Raw genomic sequence first — 21,166 nt, forward strand, 5'->3', positions numbered from 1 at the left:
CCTATGCACCTCCCAGACACACTATCCAAAATGGATGAGGACAGAAGGGTCTGTGTGCGTGCATTCTGGTGAAAGGAGAGGATAGGTGAATCGAGCATGTTCCTCAAGGGGCTTGTGTATTCCTCTGTGGCTCAGCAGCCGCCAGTCCCTGCATAAAGACAACAAAGAAAAACAGAGTTGGTCAGGACAGAGGAGCAACTCTGAAACTGTCATGTGGAGACCTGCACCACCTATTGAAATGTACCTTTTGGTAGGTGAATCATGTGACAAATGAGGTTCTAAGGTGGTTAGTTAAAAAAACAAACATATCTTCATATTAATAAAACAACAATAACTGCACCATTTCATTTTAGTAGGAAAGAATGGAGAATTGTTCTATTTACACTTGAGCTGTGAAAAATGCTGTCACCTTTTGACCATCAGGTAGTAATGTTGTCAGTCCTATTAACACCGTCATTGTTCCAACCACAGCCAAGAACAGGGAAGATGGTGGCCACTCATCTGGATGGATAATCTGCATTTTCTCTTCTGAGCAGAAGGGATATACAGTGCAGTTGGGAAGTATTCAGACTCCTTGATTTTTTCCCTTGCAGCCTTATTCTAAAATGGATTAAACTGTTGTTTTCCCTCATCAATCTACACACAATGCCCCATAAAGACAAAGCAAACAGTAAAAAAAAAAGTTTTGTTAATTTATTTAAAAAACAAAACAGATACCTTATTTACATAAGTATTCAGACCCTTTACTCAGTACTTTGGCAGCGATAACAGCCTTGAGTCTTCTTGGGTATGAGGCTACAAGCTTGGCACACCTGTATTTGAAGAGTTTCTCCCATTCTTCTCTGCAGATCCTCTCAAGCTCTGTCAGCTTGGATGGGGAGTGTCACTGCATAGCTATTATCAGGCCTCTCCAGAGATGTTCTGGATGGGCCACTCAAGGACATTCAGAGACTTGTCTCGAAGCCACTCCTGCACTGTCTTGGCTGTGTGCTTAGGGTCTTTGTCCTGTTGGAAGGTGAACCTTTGACCCAGTCTGAGGTCCTGAGAGCTCTGGAGCAGGTTTTCATCAAGAAGCTCTCTGTACTTTGCTATGTTCATCTTTCCCTCGATCCTGGCGAGTCTCCCAGTCCCTGCCGCTGAAAAACATCCCCACAGCAAACTGCTGCCACCACAATGCGTCACGTAGAGATGGTGCAAGGTTTCCCCCAGACGTGACACTTGGCATTCAATCTTGGTTTCATCAGACCAGAGAATCTTGTTTCTCATGGTCTGAGTCCTTTAGGTGCCTTTTGGCAAACTCCAAGCGGGCTGTCATGTGCCTTTTACTGAGGAGTGGCTTCCGTTTGGCCACTCTACAATAAATGCCTGATTGGTGGAGTGCTGCAGAGATGGTTGTCCTTCTGGAACGTTCTCCCTTCTCCACAGAGGAACTCTGGAGCTCATTCAGAGTGACCATTGGGTTCTTGGTCACCTCCCTGACCAAGGCCCTTCTCCCCCTTACGCTAACCACTGCTCCATATGTAGCAATTTGTGCAGCGCAAGTGCAATAAAGACAACCTAGAAGGTGACCACAGTCACGCAACGTGTTTGAGGTGATCAATTTGAGCAAGGCAAGGTGTATAATTGCTCATCTTAAATCACGTAATGAGTAGTCATTTGTAGATCACTTATTCTACGCAGTCCGACTGTAACAAAGACAACCTGGAACATGTCCACAGCCTTATTTCCACTGGCAAGTAACAGTAATGTTGAGAAGCAGGGGTCTTTACCTCACCCTAATATGTGCAGTGCGGCTGCAATAAAGACGACCTGGAACGTGACCAGTCATGGTTACACTGGGCTTCCCTGTCAGGCAGGTAACAGAGATGTTTAGCAGTCTCGGGTACTCTACCACACACTTCACCACTGTGCTCTCGGTGCGAGTGCTGCTCAGATGGTAGAGACCCCTTTGGTTGTCCTGGTGACTCGGGTGTCCCTTCAGGATACCCCTCCCTGGCCTTACAGTGGTATGTTCCATGAGCAGAGCTTCCTTCACTGATGGGACACTGTAGATGTGCTGTAGTTTGCTGGGGTGGACACTGGGGGGGGGGGGGGAGGGGGGATGTTTCCAGGTCATTTACCACTTGTGTTTTGAGTTGTAGATTGGTGGACACAAGTAAAATCTCTGCAAATATGGTACATTTCCTCAAATTTCATAATCATACTGTAGATCCCTCTTTTCATGCAGTGATGAGATGAGGGAATGATTGAACATTCAAATGAACAACGACAAATGAAACGAAGCAGAATCTCATTTTAACTAGAGATATTACTCATTATTATTCAGCCAAAATCTCTCATGTATGACATTAAAGAAGCAATTGAAAACTACTCAGACAGAAGGGAACGGCACCGACATCACTCACCAGCGATGGTAAGAATAACATTAGCGTATATGAGTGGAGTGGTGGAAGTCTTGTAGTAATGTGTGTAAGTTCCTTCGTCTGTGACGGAGGCGATGCGCAGGGAGCAGTTCCAAACCTCTATGTTTGGAACTGCAGTATCGAAGAGCCCTCACTGCTGCTCGATCATCCTATTTTGCCAACTTCATTGAGGAAAATAAGAACAATCCGAAATGTCTTTTTGATACTGTTGCAAAGCTAACGAAAAAGCAGCATTCCCCAAGAGAGAATGGCTTTCACTTCAGCAGTAATAAATTCATTAACTTCTTTGAGGAAAAGATCATGATCGTTGGAAAGCAAATTACGGACTCCTCTTTAAATCTGAGTATTCCTCCAAAGCTCAGTTGAGTCTGCACAACTCTGCCAGGACCTAGGATCAAGGGAGACATTCAAGTGTTTTAGTACTATATATCTTGACACAATGATGAAAATAATCATGGCCTCTAAACCTTCAAGCTGTATACTGGCCCCTATTCCAACTAAACTACAGAAAGAGCTGCTTCCTGTGCTTGGCCCTCCTATGTTGAACATAATAAATGGCTCTCTATCCACCGGATGTGTACCAAACTCACCAAAAGTGGCAGTAATAAAGCCTCTCTTAAAAAAGCCAAACCTTGACCCAGAAAATATTTAAAAACTAATCGGCCTATATCGAATCTTCCATTCCTCTCTAAAATTTTTGAAAATCTGTTGCGCAGCAACTCACTGCTTTCCTGAAGACAAACAATGTATACGAAATGCTTCAGTCTGGTTTTAGGCCCCATCTTAGCACTGAGACTGCACTTGTGAAGGTGGTAAATGACCTTTTAATGGTGTCGGACCGAGGCTCTGCATCTGTCCTCGTGCTCCTAGACCTTAGTGCTGCTTTTGATACCATCGCTCACCACATTCTTTTGGAGAGATTGGAAACCCAAATTGGTCTACACGGACAAGTTCTGGCCTGGTTTAGATCTTATCTGTCGGAAAGATATAAATTTGTCTCTGTGAATGGTTTTCCTCTGACAGATTAACTGTAAAGTTTGGTGTTCCTCAAGGTTCCGTTTTAGGACCACTATTGTTTTCACTATTTTACCTCTTGGGGATGCCATTCGAAAACATAACGTTAGCTTTCACTGCTATGCGAATGACACACAGCTGTACATTTCAATGAAACATGGTGAAGCCCCAAAATTGCCATCCCTAGAAGCCTGTGTTTCAAACATAAGGAGGTGGATGTGGAAGTGGGTGCAAACTTTCTACTTTTAAACTTTTAGACAAAACAGAGATGCTTGTTCTAGGTCCCAAGAAACAAACAGATCTTCTGTTGAATCTGACAATTAATCTTGATGGTTGTACAGTCGTCTCAAATAAAACTGTGAAGGAACTCGGCGTTACTCTGGACCCTGATCTCTCTTTTGACAAACATATCAAGACTGTTTCGAGGACAGCTTTTTTCCATCTACGTAACATTGCAAAAAATCAGAAACGTTCTGCCCAAATATGATGCAGAAAAATTCATCCATGCTTTTGTTACTTCTAGGTTAGACTACTGCAATGCTTTACTTTCCCAGCTACCCTGATAAAGCTCTAAATAAACTTCAGTTAGTGCTAAATACGGCTGCTAGAATCCTGACTAGAACCTGTTAAGGCAAGGGCTAATTTAAAGGTTTTACTGCTAACCAACAAAGCATTTCATGGGCTTGCTCCTACCTATCTTCCCGATTTGGTCCTGCCGTACATACCTACATGTACGCTACGGTCACAAGACGCAGGCCTCCTAATTGTCCCTAGAATTTCGAAGCAAACAGCTAGAGGCAGGGCTTTCTCCTATAGAGCTCCATTTTTATGGAATGGTCTGCCTACCCATGTCAACCTTTTTAAGTCTTTATTGAAGACTCATTTACATTTACATTTAAGTCATTTAGCAGACGCTCTTATCCAGAGCGACTTATATCTTCAGTAGGTCATATGATTGAGTGTAGTCTGGCCCAGGAGTGTGAAAGTGAACGGAAAGGCTCTGGAGCAACAAACTGCCCTTGCTGTCTCTACCTGGCTGTTCCCCTCTCTCCACTGGGATTCTCTGTCTCTAACCCTATTACAGGGGCTGAGTCACTGGCTTACTGGTGCTCTTCCATGCCATCCCTAGGAGGGGTGCGTCACTTGAGTGGGTTGAGTCGCTGACGTGGTCTTCCTGTCTGGGGTTGGCGCCCCCCCCTTGGGTTGTGCCGTGGTGGAAATCTTTGTAGTCTATACTCGACCTTGTCTCAGGGTAGTAAGTTGGTGGTTGACGATATCCCTCTAGTGGTGTAGGGGCTGTACTTCGGCAAAGTGGGTGGGGTTATATCCTGCCTGTTTGGCCCTGTATCATCGGATGGGGCCACAGTGTCTCCTGACCCCTCCTGTCTCAGCCTCCAGTATTTATGCTGCAGTAGTTTATGTGTGGGGTGCTAAGATCAGTCTTATCCGGTGTCCTGTGTGAATTTAAGTATGCTCTCTCTAATTCTCTCTTTCTTTTTTTCTCTCTCTCGGAGGACCTGAGCCCTAGGACCATGCCTCAGGACTACCTGGCATGATGACTCCTTGCTGTCTCCAGTCCACCTGGCCGTGCTGCTGCTCCAGTTTCAACCTTTCTGCCTGGGGTTATGGAACCATGACCTGTTCACCGGACATGCTACCTGTCCCAGGCCTGCTGTTTTCAACTCTTTAGAGACAGCAGGAGCGGTAGAGATATGAAAAGCGAACTGACATTTACTCCTGAGGTGCTGACTTGTTGCAGCCTCGACAACTACTGTCATTATTATTATTTGACCATGCTGGACATTTATGAACATTTGAACATCTTGTCCATGTTCTGTTGTAATCTCCACCTGGCACAGCCAGAAGAGGACTGGCCACCCCTCATAGCCTGGTTCCTCTCTAGGTTTCTTCCTCGGTTTTGGCCTTTCTAGGGAGTTTTTCCTAGCCACCGTGCTTCTACACCTGCATTGCTTGCTGTTAGGGGTTTTAGGCTGGGTTTCTGTACAGCACTTTGATATATCAGCTATATATAAATAAATAAATTGGAAAAAAACATCTGTCTCATATCCTTGACAGTTTTAGACAGAAGAGAAATGCTACGTCACAAGCTCCTCAGATTTAAGCCTGGCAATTGCTGGGAACCTCATGATACAATATTATCACAATACTGAGGTGTCAATACCATATGTATTAAGATTCTATATGTATATTACATGACCAAACGTATGTGGACACCTGCTTGTCGAACATCTCATTCCAAATTCATGGGCATTAAAATGGATTTGGTCCCCCATGCGATAACAGCCTCCACTCTTCTGGCAAAAGGGCAATATAAGATTTGGGAACATTGCTTTAGGGATTTACTTCCATTCAGCCACAAGCATTAGTGAGGTCGGGCACTGATGTTGGATGATTAGGCATGGCTCACTGTTGGCATTCTAATTCATCCCAAAGGTGTTCGATGGGGTTGAGGTCAGGGCTCTGTGCAGGCCAGTCAAGTTCTTCCACACCGATCTCTACAAACCATTTCTGTATGGACCTCGCTTTGTGCACGGGGGCATTGTCATACTGAAACAGGAAAGGGCCTTCTCCAAACTGTAAGCACAGAATTGTCTAGAATGTCATTGTATGCTCTAGCGTTAAGATTTCCCTTCAGTAGAACTAAGGGGCCTAGCCCGAACCATGAAACACAGCCCCAGACTATTATTCCTCATCCACCAAACTTTACAGTTGTTACTATGCATTCGGGCAGGTAGCGTTTTCCTGGCATCCGCCAAACCCAGATTTGTCCTGCCATATGATGAAGCGTGATTCACCACTCCAGAGAATGTGTTTCCACTGTTCCAGAGTTCAATGGCGTCATGAAGCTACCGACAAACAGTTATTGTGGTGAAGGCAGTTTGTAACTCAGTAATGAGTGTTGCAACTGAGGACAGAAGATTTTTACACGCTTCAGCACTTGGCGGTCCCGTTCTGTGAGCTAGTGTCACCTACCACTTCACGGCTGAGCTGTTGTTGCTCCTAGACGTTTTCACTTTACAATAACAGCACTTACAGTTGACCGGGGCAGCACTAGCAGGGCAGAAATTTGACAAACTGACTTGTTGGAAAGGTGGCATCCTATGACTGTGCCACATTGAATGTCACTGAGTTCTTCAGTAAGACAACTCTACTGCCAATGTTTGTCTATGGAGATTGCATTTTATACATCTGTCAGCAACGGGTTTGGCTGAAATAGCTGAATCCACTATTTTGAAGGTGTGTCCACATACTTTTGTATATATAGTGTATCACGATTCTATATGTATTAGGATTCGATACTGTGATTTTATTGCGATTCGATGTTCCAAGCATATTGATCACCATATTTCTGCTGCAAATGGACAAGAGAGCCTTTCAAAAATTAGTTTTGGAGATAAAAGTGCTGAAAACACATTCGCTCACCATTTTAAGAATAAGTTTTAGTTCAGGTACAATCGGCAACAATAGTATCTCAATTTCCCCCTACCCTTCCTCAGATAAGGCTTTTTTGCCCGTCTGTAGGGGTACACTATAGCTTTTTAAGTGCCGCCTCGAAACCTCATTGGGAGATGGTGGCTTGTGTCTGTGTTTACATAACATTTCAAGAAGACATCTTCATATTTTGGCACCACATATAATGTGCTTTCTGCAACCACATGTTTACTAGGTACATATGTGGTTTAACTACTGGCACATATTTGGGATTGAATTTCAGACTCTTGTGGTCTCTCTTGTGGCTGTGTCAGGTATCCCTTCTTTTCTAGAGTCTGTTTGTGTCTAGTTTAATTAAATTCTACCTAGGCCAAACCTTCAACGTTTGATAGACTGTATGCCTACTTTGTATTACCAATGGTATTGTAAGGTGTGGTGGGACAGGGAAACGAACCTGAGTCACTGGCATGAAAGGCAAACACCCAACTCATCTTTCCAATAGGTTTAATTCACTTTGTGTGAATTGCAACGTTGTTCATATAGCGAGGCTCGTTACACTGCCCCTCCAAATGGGAAGGCACGTACCCATGATTCGACTACTCAGCCCCCTCACACGTCCGGGCCTTGCGTTTTGATGGCCTCACAACCGCCATCCTACTTCTGACACCAATGTAGTGAGCACGGGGAAGGGAAGCAAACCCGGGTGGGTCGCGAACACTTGGTGGGAATTATAATGTGGCCCATATAGCAAAGATCACAACAGTATGATTAATTGTATTATGATATTGTGAATTTGAGACCACATCTAGGAAGTCTTCTGGGGTTTATTGAATGAAAGATAGAAGACCAGGGCGCAACCTGTTCTGTTTTGGTACTTAGCCTGCAATTATACTGGTGCCATGTTGAAAAATACATATCTGGAATTCTCACAATATGATCCATTTCAATCCCTATTTTCTGAATTATTTCCATGTCTGTATGGCAGAATATAACAGACTTACCAGTGGGGCACACAGAGGCCAACATGCCAACTACTGTCCACATGCTTTTGTTAAACCTACAGCAAAATAATGGAGATAATGAAGACAATAATTCAAACAAACAAACATAATACATACAAGTGTTTGTATAATGACATTGTTAATGTACTTTTAGTCTGGAATCTGCCCGTATATTTTTTTAACTGGCTATATTGAACCTGTTTTACAACACTATGTCATACATAAACAACTTTCAAATGAAACACAAACATTTGCGAATGTAGAGGTGCAACTTTCTATGACAACATTATTTGAATCAAGAAATTATTAAAGCTGGACTTCATAAATGTTGTTATTCTTGATTTAATCATTCATAAATAATTTACCTCCACGTGACATTGAACAGAAGTAAATGCAGAAACATACCTGTTAACGTGTTTTGCCCCCTAACAAAATGCAGTTCTTGTAACAGTCAGTCTGATGAGGATGAAAGTGAAGGTATTAAAAGTATCCCTCAACTTTTGTTGACAGTCATTTGTGATTTGAAATGTCTTACCTGGAATATAATGGACATCACTGCCCTCGTGTGGTCATGGTGTTCACCCCTCTCATTCGCTGCCGCAGATACAGACAACGACTCTCCAAGACGTTTTCATTGCGTGCCATGAGTGATTGACATATTTGGCTACCAATAGTAATACATCATGGAAATGTTCTCGTCCAATCCAGGCAGAGGATATACCAAATCAACCGGAATCAACGTTAAATATAGCATGCTGAACAGTTGCTTTTTCTTGTCATTGCATACTCTGCAATTATAGTAAAAGTGCAGACATCAGGAAGCAGAGCAAATCTAGGTTCGTGTTAAGGTTAGTGTCCTTAAAAAAAAATTACGTTACATTCGGTTTTGTGAAGACTTCTCTTTGGGACTTCTTGATGATAAGATTAGCTTGCTATACAGTAGCTAGCTACCACGGTCACGTGTCAGTTAACCCATTCATAGACGCAAACTAGCTTTAGCGCCTATTTTACGGTATCGTCCAGGGAGAGGTGACATAATTGTTCCATTTTATGATACAAGTTTCACACTTGGTACACTAACACCAGATAGCTTAATGAACATTAGCTAAAAATTGGAGCCAGTCTGGGTAGCCGGTCAGTCAACCAGCCATCCAGATTTTCTGTTAGAAAATAGGTTAAAATAATTTCAAACAAAATGAAAATGACTTTGTAATGTGATTTACTCATTAAATAAACCCCACAGGTAGACAACAATTCTGATCATAAGATACTCGTAAGACCATAATATGTGCCTCATTGAGGTCATTTTGACCATATTCCAGCAGCAAATTTCTCACACAGCTTGGTCATGTTGAAATACGTATATTTTTGGCTATAATTGCCATCGCAGATTTAGTCCATTACCCGCTGGCGGTCATTTCCAACATGGCTGCTGAAAAATAGTCTAATAAACCCAAGATGGGTAACCTGCTTGGATCGATGTCACCAGGGGTTCTCTGCACCGTTCAGAGAGCAAGCTTGTGGCAGAGACAGTGCCAAAGTTCACATATTTTTTGAGGACTTGTGGTTGGACATGGTAAAGTTGGATTTGTGTGTGGTTCTGCAACAAAGAAGATGCATTCCAAGCAGGTTGCATAACATAAAAGGTAAAGGTGAGAAGGATTACTATTAAACCAATATATCTCAAATAACAAAAATAAGGAAATACACATGGATAATAGAAAATAAACTTTCTCTTAACTTGAACACACACAACTGTAAAAAAAAAAAAAAAAAAAAAAAAAAAACTGGACAGGACTTAAGTACAAAAAAAGGTGTGAATGAGCCTGTCGGGGAAGTCCTGATAATTAGTGACAAGTGTGTGGCATTGAAAGAAAGGTGAAATCAACTTGGTTGATCAAGTTCATCTCAGTAGATTCCTCCTTTTGATGATCAGCATGGCAGATGTGTTGCTACCTACCCTCACCACCTGGGGGCGGCCTGTCATGAAGTCCAGGATCCAGTTGCAGAGGGAGGTGTTTAGTCCCAGGGTCCTTATGAGCTTTGTTGTACACTGAGCTGTAGTCAATGAATAACATTCTCACATAGGTGTTCATTTTGTCCAGGTGGGAATGGGCAGTGTGGAGTGCAATATAGATTGCATCATCTGTGGATCTGTTTGGGTGGTATGCAAATTGGAGTGGGTCTAGGGTTTCTGGGATAATAGTGTTGATGTGAGCCATTACCAGGCTTTCAAAGCACTTCATGGCTACAGACGTGAGTGCTACGGGTCTGTAGTCATTTAGGCAGGTTGCCTTTGTGTTCATGGGCACAAGGACTATGGTGGTCTGCTTGAAACATGTTGGTATTACAGACTCAATCAGGAACATGTTGAAAATGTCAGTGAAGACACCTGCCAGTTGGTCAGCACATGCCCGGAGCACACGTCCTGGTAATCCATCTGGCCCCGCAGCCTTGTGTATGTTGACCTGTTTAAAGGTCTTCTATGCTCGGCTACGGAGAGTGTGATCACACAGTCGTCCTATGCTCGGCTACGGAGAGTGTGATCACACAGTCGTCCTGAACAGCTGATGCTCTCATGCATGCCTCAGTGTTGCTTGCCTCAAAGCGAGCATAGAAGTGATTTAGCTCGTCTGATAGGCTCGTGCCACTGGGCAGCTCGTGGCTGTGCTTCCCTTTGTAGTCCGTAATAGTTTGCGAGCCCTGCCACATCCGACGAGCGTCGGAGCCGGTGTGGTATGAATCAATCTTAACCCTGTATTGACGCTTTGCCTGTTTGATGGTTCGTCGCAGGGCATAGCGGGATTTCTTGTAAGCTTCCGGGTTAGAGCCTGCACCTTGAAAGAGGCAGCTCTACCCTTTAGCTCAGTGCAAATGTTGCCTGTAATCCCTGGCTTCTGGTTGGGGTATGTACGTACAGTCACTGTGGGGACGACGTCCTCAATGCACTTATTGATAAAGCAGTGACTGATGTGGTGTGTTCCTCAATGTCATCGGAAGAATCCCGGAACATGTTCCAGTCTGTGATAGCAAAGCAGTCCTGTAGTTTAGCATCTGCTTCATCTGACCATTTGTTATAGACCGAGTCACTGGTGCTTCCTGCTTTAAGTTTTGCTTGTAAGCAGGAATCAGGAGGATAGAGTTGTGGTCGGATTTACCAAATGGAGGGCGAGGGAGAGCTTTGTACGCATCTCTGTGTGGAGTACAGGTGATCTAGAATTGTTTTCCTTCTGGTTGCACATTTAACATGTTGATAGAGATTTGGTAGAACTGATTTAAGTTTCCCTGCATTAAAGTCTCCGGCCACTAGGAGCGCCGCCTCTGGGTGAGTGGTTTCCTGTTTGCTTATTTCCTTAAACAGCTGACTGAGTACGGTCTTAGTGCCAGCATCTGTCTGTGGTGGTAAATAAACAGCCACGAAGTGTATAGCTGAGAACTCTCTCGGCAAGTAGTGTTGGCCTGCAGTTTATCACAATATACTCTACTTCAGGCGAGCAAAATCTAGAGACTTCCTTAGATTTCGTGCACCACCTGTTGTTTACAAATATGCACAGACCCCCCCCCCCCTCGTCTTACCGGAGTGTGCTGTTCTATCCTGCCGGTGCAGCGTGTTTCCCGCTAGCTGAATATCCATGTTGTCATTCGGCCACGATTCCGTGAAGCATAGGATATTAAAATGTTTGATGTCCCGTTGGTAGGATATCAGTTTATTGTCCAATGATTGCACGTTGGCGAGTAATATTGACGGTAACGGCAGCTTTCCTAGTTCTGCCTTCTGTGGGTCCGGACGAGGCATCCGGCTCTTCGTCCTCTGCCTCGCTTCCTTTTGCGAAAAATTGGGATGTATGCCCTGTGGGGTGTTTGGAGAATATCGTGTGTGTCCTGCTTGTTGTTGTTGAAGAAATCTTTGTCTAATCCGAGGTGAGTGATCGCTGTCCTGATATGCAGAAGCTCTTTTCTTCCGTAAGATACGGTTGCAAAAACATTATGTACAAAATAATTTACAAATATTGCTGGGAAAAAACACATAATTGCACAATTGGTTAGGAGACCGTAAAACGGCGGCCATCTCCTCCGGCACCGTGGTTCACTACATTCTTAAAGAAAATTATGTACTTTTTACTCCATACATTTTCCCTGGCTCACAAAAGTACTCTTTACATTTTGACTGCTTAGCAGGACAGGAAAATGGTCTAATTCACAACCTAATCAAGCAAACATCCCTGGTCATCCCTACTGCCTTTGATCTGGCAGACTCACTAAACACATGTGTAATTTGTAAATTATGTCTGTGTTGGAGTGTGCCCATGGCTATCCGTAAATAAAATGATGCTGTCTGGTTTGCTTAATATAAGGAATTTGAAATAATTTATACTTTTGATTCTTATGGATATTTTAGCAATGACATTTACTTTTGATACTTAAGTATATTTAAAGTACATTTATTATTAAAGTAGTTCTACTTAAAAAAAATGTTACCCCCTTTTCTCCCCAATTTCGTGGTATCCAATTGTTAGTAGTTGCTATCTTGTCTCATCTCTACAACTCCCATACGGGCTCGGGAGAGACGAAGGTCGAAAGCCATGCATCCTCCGAAACCCAACCAAGCCGCACTGCTTCTTAACACAGTGCGCATCCAACTCGGAAGCCAGCCGCACAAATGTGTCAGAGGAAACACCATGCACCTGGCGACCTGGTTGGCGCCCGGCCCGCCACAGGAGTCGCTAGTGCGCGATGAGACAAGGATATCCCTACCGGCCAAGCCCTCCCTAATCGGGACAACGCTAGGCCAATTGTGCGTCGCCCCATGGACCTCATGGCTGCGACAGAGTCTGGTGTCGCACAGCTAGCAATGCAATGCAGTGCCCTCGACCACTGCGCCACCCGGGAGGCCCCACGTTGTTCTACTTTTACTCAAGTATGACAATTGGGTACTTTTTTCACCCCTGATCATGAGGTACTGTACCTCAGGGGAACAATATCTCGAGACTTCCTTAATATTAGACATTGCACACCAGCTGTTATTGACAAATGGACACACACCACCACCCCTCGTCTTACCAGAGGTAGCTGTTCTGTCTTGCCGATGCACGGAAAACCCAGTGTCGTCGTTCATCCACAACTTGGTGAAACATAATATATTACAGTTTATAAGATGTTCTGTTGGTAAGATAGTCTCAAACGGAGCTCATCCAGTTTATTCTCCAGTGATTGCACGTTGATCAATAGAACGAATGGCAGGTTACCCACTGACAGACATATTCTCACAAGGGACTCGAATCTGCGCTGATTTTTTAAATTAGAGAATAATAATTCACTTTTTCAATGCTAGTTAAGGATACTATAGTTAAGTCTTTTCATTTAAATGTTGGTGGTACTCTGCGCACACACCAGTGGCGTGTTTTCATGGATGCCAAGGGAAGAAAGGATTCCCCAAAGAATTTACAAAAAAAATCATTTGTAAAAAATAAAATAATAATAATTTATCTTTCGTCTCTCTGTGTTTCATAAGTGTTATTCAACAAGTTGAATGTATCTCACTGGAGAAAGCATCCGAGCGAAACAAAACAGTTATCTATTTGATGCTGTCTGGTCAAAATAGAGTATTACATTGTTGCAAGCATTTGGCCTCCCTTTATTAAATAATAGCCAACCAGCGTTGAGCTTAAGTGAGTGATCTCAGCTGTGAATGGTCATTGTGTGCCAAAAAAAAAAGTGTCAATGAAGCCAGTTTGGATTTGGCTTCAGAGCAATCACATCAGAAACCAAACATCATGGAGATAGGAATTTTGACTTTTTTTATGTGATTCTGATCCAACCATACATTCATACATTGTGCCCTGACCATACACTGACCTGAGAGGATGGAAGTTCAACATGTAGCTAGATGTAGTATGCTAATGTTTACTAGCTGGCCTGGCGCATTGTTGCCCCTGAAGTTAAGTTAGGCTAGCGAGCAAGCATTTTAGCCAGGTAGCCTAGGACAACAGAAACTGAACTGTGTACTGTATGAGAGAGTCATAGACTGTTTTGGCAACATGAAAGAAAAGGACGGCATTGGCGTTTCTACAAGTAGGGTGAGTCAACATGTTTTTTCTACTTGCAAACACACACACACACACTCACACACACAGAAATCGGAACCATGGACAGCCACACCATATTTAGTTTAGGTTGATTGGACTAAATCGTTTTTGGTATCTTTTAGTTGTCACTGTATTAGACTAAGCATAGGTGATTAGATGATGTTAAAATATTGAAATTGAAATGGTGCTGGAATAGTGGCGGCAGCTCCTGTTTTCTTTACGACTTGCGGTAACTCTGTGGTTCTAAATGTATAGTTGTTTCGTAGGCCGAAAATGTCAGAAACATGACCTTGCTCGACCTTGCTGTAGGTCATGCTCGACCTTGCTTGTTACATGCTTCCCCAGTGATGTTACTCACGCATCACTACTAGGGTGGAATCATTTAAAAGACCCAAATGCAGGACAACCGGATGATTTTGCGGGACATTCCCTGAACAGCCTACATTAATAAAAACATTTGGCAGTTAGGCCTACTGTCCTCTTCAAGTTGAGCTGGAATTTAAGCCGAAAGGATTTAAGAAATATGATTGGTTGACAATGGGCCTATCTGTGACATTGGCCTACTTCTCGTCTTGCGCAGAATATCAAATCTCAACAACGATTGGAGAAGTGTTTAACATTACCAGTAGGCTTAGGCTCCCACATCCTTATGATATATACATTTTTTTGTGACTGCAAGAGACAAGTTGTAATGTGTGACTAAAATAAGAGACAAATTAACCTTTTTTCTAAATTAGTGTTGTTTGAATTTGTTGATAAAATGTCGGACATGATTGTTTTGTTGCGGGACAGAGGGTCAAAATGCATGACTGTCCCGCACAATCCGGGACATGTGGTCACCCTCACCGCTACTGGCACACACAAGCTTGTAGCTCTGGTCCAATGTTAAGCCAACTCTCAGAAGTTCAGACATTGAACAAAACATTTCTTAAGCGGAAGCAAACGGAACGAATTGGGAAGGGACCTACCTGAATTTGTCCAATAAGAACTCTAGTCTTAGTTGCAACTGTTTGGCTAATGATTACACCTTTGTTGTCACTGAAAAATACTGTCTTCTGCAACTGTAAAACAGTGGACAGTAAGTGCATATTTTGCATTTGTCTTTTATATAGAACATGTACTGTAAGGTAGTCTATTATTGGGCTACTTGTCAGTATTCCCCAAATGTAGATTCAGATCAAAAGGCTCCGTGTGCGATTCTCACCGACCTAGCATAACTATACAACTCATAACAGTGATTCTGATAAGAGTCTGTATCGGTCAAGCATATCAATATGCAATGCAGTCTAAAAAATAAATATGATCATCATATAAGTCGTTTTTCAACAGGTGTGAATTGTGAAGATGGAGGGAGAGCATCCTCATGAGGAGAAGCAGACTGAAACTGCTTGCTGTGCATCCCAATGTCCCAAAGAGGGAGAGGAAAGGCAGGGACAAGGGGCTATGTTATGGTCCATCCAGGAGGCAGTGGAGAGGCAGACCATGCAGATAGGAGCGTCCGCCTGTGGGGCAACGGCCGTAGTGGACGTCCTACAGGCCCTCGGCATCATTGTGGCACCCGAGACGGCTGACCGGTGTGTGCGGACGTGCCTGAGGAGGAACGAGGCGCCGCTGCCCGATTACCTGTTCTCCCGGAGCAAGGCTGGTATTGACCGCTTACTCTCCTTGTTCTTTTTAGCTAACAACCGTGCACTGTTTTCACAATAATCACCTGACCGCAATCTAACCTAATTACCACAATTTATGACAAGAATCTTTGGCCCCAACCCTGATTTGACTTAACACAACAGCCAACCACAACACTCATCCAGCAGTCTACTCTGACCACAACCCTTAGAACTTCCTCATTATACCACAATTTCTCTAACTGGACCACAGGCCCTCAACCATGTCTGTGTGTGTGCGTGCTTGTGTGTTTGTGTTTCTGTATTTATTTTCCACTGTTGTATATCTGTGATACACCCTCCTCTCTGTCTCTTCCCCTCTCACAGGCGCCACACACGCACAGCTGATAGCTGGGGCGGAGCAGGCCAGTGGTGGGCGCGTGCTGGGTCGCCACTTCCCCCTCCACCCTCGCCGGCGGGTGAGGCTGGTACCCTGGCTGGCACAGTGGATCCAGAAAGGGGCAGTGCCCGTGGCCACCATGAACATGCAGCTGGCAGTGCCAGAGGGAGAGGAGGTTCCCGACGCATGGCACCACCAACTCATCTTTGGGGTCGGACCCGGCACTGTCTATATGACCAACCCCCTGGATGTGGGTAAGTCGTGTGTGTGTGTCTGTGTGTGTGTGTGAGAGAGTATAGCCTGTGTGTGACTTCATGCATTCTATGTCCCAGTGAGTGAGCGGGAGGTGCATCAGCGACTCTGCAGTGAATCTGTGTTGCTGATACGTCGAGAGGATGTGCTGCTGAGATTGACAGCTGACGCCCCTCTGTCTAGCCTATCAGACGACCAGTCTGACCCACGCTGGAAAGCCCTGGATGTGGAGGGTGAGAGAGAGATATCACTGATCTCTGTTACTCTGGTCATGTTCCCCTGCTTAGATGTTGCATGCATCAACCAATGGTTGTGTGGCACGTTATCGACTGTGTTATGTAAAATACCTATCCAGCCACTTTAAGATCTGGCATGCGTCAGTAACGCCTGGGCACTGGAAGGCGCCCTATGTCTGTCTCTCTCTCTCTCACTCTTTGTCTCAGAATAACACACAATTTAGTTCTGCCAAAGCAGGATGTCAATGACGCATGTGTGTGTGCACACCTGTGCGTTTGTGTGCGTGTGGTCCTTTACTCCCTTAGGTCAATTGAGGCAGATGATTCGTGAGGAAGACCATGATGATGAAGATCAGTTTAGGATGAGCCATGTCGTGATCCCCGCAGCGTACAGTTCAGGTGTGACAGTCTTCGCCCTCAGAGACTCAGACCAAGGACAGGAGCTTCTCCAAACCCCTGAACTCCCTTTGCTTTGATATGGCTGGACAGTGGACACATCATTACCAAAAATCTTGCTCTGATTGGACAATGCATCTTTGACTTTCCCGCTATTGTTACATGTATTCGGTGAGGGGAAATGTTCAGAAACTGGTGATAGAAATGTCATTAATAGAGCTAACATGGTTCCTTATTCTACAGGTAAGAGAGGCTTGTCTGTTCTACATATTATATTTCTATCTGATCATCCAACAATGTTGCACCCTGCTGAATGTGCCCCAGGTGTATTCAGTGAGGTGAAGCACTCAAAAACAAAAAAGAAGCACTCAAAAACTATAGAATTGATAGAGCTGACTCAATTTCCTATTCAGACACAACTCATAATTCTGATATGTCTATCTATAATATTGGCCAGTCATGTTGTACACAATACATTTTTATCTGAACGTTCAGTAACGTTACACCGACCTGAACGAGGCTCTGTTGCTGTACAGTAGGATATCCGTCCCTGACAGTAATACTTTGTTTGAACACTTTTCTGGGTCATATTCACTGACATCAAGCAGAAGAAAATGAACCGAAAGAGGGAGTGACTCCCTGAACTTACTCAATAACAAACATTAATTTCCCTATTCCATTGCATAACGTTTTGCTACAGTATGCACTAATGAATATGACCCTGATCTTATGTGTGTGATGTTAAGAATAGCCTACTTGATGTATGCCCCTGCACCAGTGGAGGCTGCTGAGTGGAGAACGGCCCGTAATAATGGCTAGAACTGCGCAAATAGAATGGCACCAAACACATAGAAACCATGTGTTGGATGGACTTGATACCATTCCACTAATTCCGCTCCAGCCATTACCAAGAGCCCGTCCTCCCCAATTAAGGTGCCACCAACCTCCTGTGCCCTGCACATTGAAATGGTGCACGGTTTGAAACCCTGTCTTCTGCAGCAGGACAATCAACCCTAATGCGCCACTCTGCAATACCAGATAAGCTAAATCTGTGGCACTGGGATGTAAATGTGATGCTGTGCTCATCTACACAGATACAGATTAGGTGTATATTGTGAGTGTGCTCATGATTTGCCGTTTTCTGTACTCAAGATTTTTGGCTACCACTTATTTGGCCAGTTTCCCAGACACAGATTAAGCCTGGTCCTTGACTAAGAATGATGTTCAATGGAGATTCTCTATTAACAGTAGCAGTTGAGTCTAGGACTAGGCTTGATCTGTGTCCAGGAAACCAACCAAATATGAAACAATGTTTAAATCAATCAACATGTATCTGTTGTCGTTCCAGGTTGTGATGTTTGTCATTGTTAACTCCCTTTTATTTGTAAGCTATCACAATACATAAAGAGTCGCAAGACCTATATATAACAACTCCCAGTCATTTATTGGGTAAAACACCAAAGTTTCGGCATCACTGTGCCTTCTTCAGGGTAATGTCATGAATGCATGAACCAGGTTAGGAAGACAAACGGTGCAATTAGTGTAACCAATAACAATAGTGAGGGGTGTAAATTAATTGAGTGAAACTTAAATACAGTGCATTCGGAAAGTTTTCAGATCCCTCCCTTTTTCCACATTTTGTTACATTACAGCCTTATTATAAATTTGATTAAATAAAAAAAAATCCTCATCAATCTACACAAAATACCCCATAATGACAAAGTGAAAAAAGTTTTTTAGAAATGTTTGCAAATTTATTCAAAATTAAAAATATTACTTATTTACATAAGTATTCAGACCCTTTGCTATGAGACTCGAAATTGAGCTCAGTTGCATCCTGTTTCCATTGATCATCCTGGAGCTGTTTCTACAACTTGATTGGGGTCCACCTGTGGTTAATTCAATTGATTGGACATGATTTGGAAAGGCACACACCTGTCTATATAAGGTCCCACAGTTGACAGTGCATGTCAGATCAAAAACCAAGCCATGAGGTCAAAGGAATTGTCTGTAAAGCACCAAGACAGGATTGTGTCGTGGCACAGATCTGGGGAAAGGTGCCAAAATAATTCTGCAGCATTGATGGTCCCAAGAAGAGGTTTGGAACCAGCAAGACTTCCCAGAGCTGGCCGTCCCGGCCAAACTGAGCAATTGTGGAAAAGGGCCTTGGTCAGGGAGGTGACCAAGAACCCAATGGTCACTCTTGACAGAGTTCCTCTGTGGAGATTGGAGAACCATCTCTGCAGCACTCCACCAATCAGGCCTTTATGGTAGAGTGGCCAGACGGAAGACACTCCTCAGTAAAAGACACATGACAGCCTACTTGGAGTTTGCCAAAAGGCACCTAAAGGACTCAGAACATGAGAAACAAGATTCTCTTGTCTGATGAATGCAAAGCGTCACATCTGGAGGAAACCTGGCACCATCCCTACAGTGAAACATGGTGATGGCAGTATGATGCTCTGATGATGTTTTTCAGTGACGGGAACTGGCAGACTCGTCGGATCGAGGGTACATTGAACGGCGCAAAGTACAGAGATCCTTGATGAAAATCTGCTCCAGAGCCCTCAGGGCCTCAGACTGGGGCGAAGGTTCACCTTCCAACAGGACAACGACCCTAAGCACACAGCCAAGACAATGCAGGAGTGGCTTCGGAACAAGTCTCTGAATGTCATTGAGTGGCCCAGCCAGTGGCCGGACTTGAACCCAATCAATCATCTCTGGAGAGGCAGTTATTTATCTTTAACACATTTGGAAAAATGTCTAAACTTTTTTTTGCTTTGTCATTGTGGGGTATTATGTGTAGATTGATGAGGGGGAAAAAAACTATTTAATACATTTTAGAATAAGGCTGTAACGTAACAAAATGTGGAAAAAGTCAAGCGGGCTGAATACTTTCCGAATGCACTGTATAATATTGAATTGTTTCCAAATTCATTAAATTTTTGTTACATGTAATATTTTGGTTCAACCATAATGCATAATAAGCATCAAAAGGGGGAATGTATTGGGTGTACGCTAATAAGCCGTAGAAATAATATATTCATTTATAAGACTTATTGTTCATAAGAAGGGCCTGAGATCAGAGTCAACTTTCAGACCACTAGGGGTCAATGTTTTTAGACAGGACATCCGGTAGGCCTCTCTCTGTTGTAGTAGGATCTCGAGTTTTACCTCCTTTCCTAGGTAGATGAACATGCTCAATGCCTGTGTATTTGATGGGAGAGGATGGTTAGCTTCAAAGTGAGCTGCTACTTGATAGTCAGTATTCTTACACCTGATTGAGCTGCGGTGTTCAGCAAGGCGTTATTTTACTTGTCTTTTCGTTTGTCCTACATAGGCTTTTTCACATGAACAGGTGATGAGATAGATTACTCGCTTTCATTTTCTCTGAACACACAGACTGTTGAATTGTTTTTCTTCTTCGGTTTAGTTTTTTTAGCAAACTGAGATATTGAGATGTTCATTATTGCAGCATCAAGGGTTTTGTCCTTGTAGCCTCTCATTTTGAACTTATCTTGTCATTGTCTTAGCATTGCTGTCGAAATCTGACTGGTGGCCACAGATGAATTTAACCCTGCGTAGCTAGCTGTATGGTAGACCATTCTTGAGGGGAAGGGGATGCATACTATCCGCACGCAGCAGGGTATTGCGGTCTGTGGGCTTTGTGTATAACTCTGTGTAATGCATCATTCTCTTTGATCCATAAATCCAGGTAGTTTATTTTTCTCTCATCAGTCTGCATGGGGAATTTGAGTTATTCAGAGCTCTTGTTTAGCGGAGTTTGGAATTAATTTAGTTCCTGCTGACTTCCTTCCCCGAGCACAAAGACATCTTTGCATCTCTTCCATAGGAGTGTTTTACTAAGTAGGGGGTGTGTCTCTGTTTTGTAAAGGAGTGCTTCCTCAATTTGTCCCACATACAGGTTTGAATAGTTGGGGGCAAAGTGGAAGCCCATGGCTACACCCAGAATTTGAAGGAACAATTCTGACACCAAGACAGTCATTTTTGGATAATACCAATTCAGTGAGTTGCAAGGCAATCATTGGATGAAGCAAGTGAAGGGTCTCTCTGCTGAAGGAAGTGTTGCAGTGCCTGCAAGCCTCCAGTGTGTGGAATATTAGTGTACAAGCTCCACATCAAAAGTGGCCAGCAAGGTGCCCTCTGGTATCCTTAAGCCCTCTATCAATGAGATCATGTGACTAGTCTCTTGTATTTGAAGTAAGATGGTAGATTCTCAACCATCGGTTTAATGTGGTGTTCCAGACTTAGAAATATTGGACGTCACAGTGTCAAATGAA

General features: G+C 43.6%; 1 protein-coding gene across 2 annotated transcripts; it reads left to right on the plus strand.

The window, feature by feature from the left end:
* Window positions 1–8,616: 8,616 nt before the first annotated feature.
* Window positions 8,617–18,555, plus strand: LOC135542443 (uncharacterized). Of its 2 annotated transcripts, none has more exons than XM_064969389.1 (5): window positions 8,617–13,968; window positions 15,307–15,622; window positions 15,969–16,235; window positions 16,314–16,466; window positions 16,776–18,555. In XM_064969389.1, the coding sequence occupies exons 2-5, from the start codon at window positions 15,322–15,324 to the stop codon at window positions 16,943–16,945; spliced, it is 891 nt and encodes a 296-aa protein (XP_064825461.1). In that variant the 5' UTR covers window positions 8,617–13,968; window positions 15,307–15,321; the 3' UTR covers window positions 16,946–18,555. The 2 variants fall into 2 exon arrangements, with proteins under 2 accessions (XP_064825461.1, XP_064825460.1); XM_064969388.1 differs by having other exon boundaries at window positions 8,617–8,739.
* The last annotated feature ends 2,611 nt before the right edge of the window (window positions 18,556–21,166 follow it).

The sequence above is a fragment of the Oncorhynchus masou genome, chromosome 6 (assembly GCF_036934945.1).
Source record: "Oncorhynchus masou masou isolate Uvic2021 chromosome 6, UVic_Omas_1.1, whole genome shotgun sequence".
Classification (NCBI taxonomy): domain Eukaryota; kingdom Metazoa; phylum Chordata; class Actinopteri; order Salmoniformes; family Salmonidae; genus Oncorhynchus; species Oncorhynchus masou.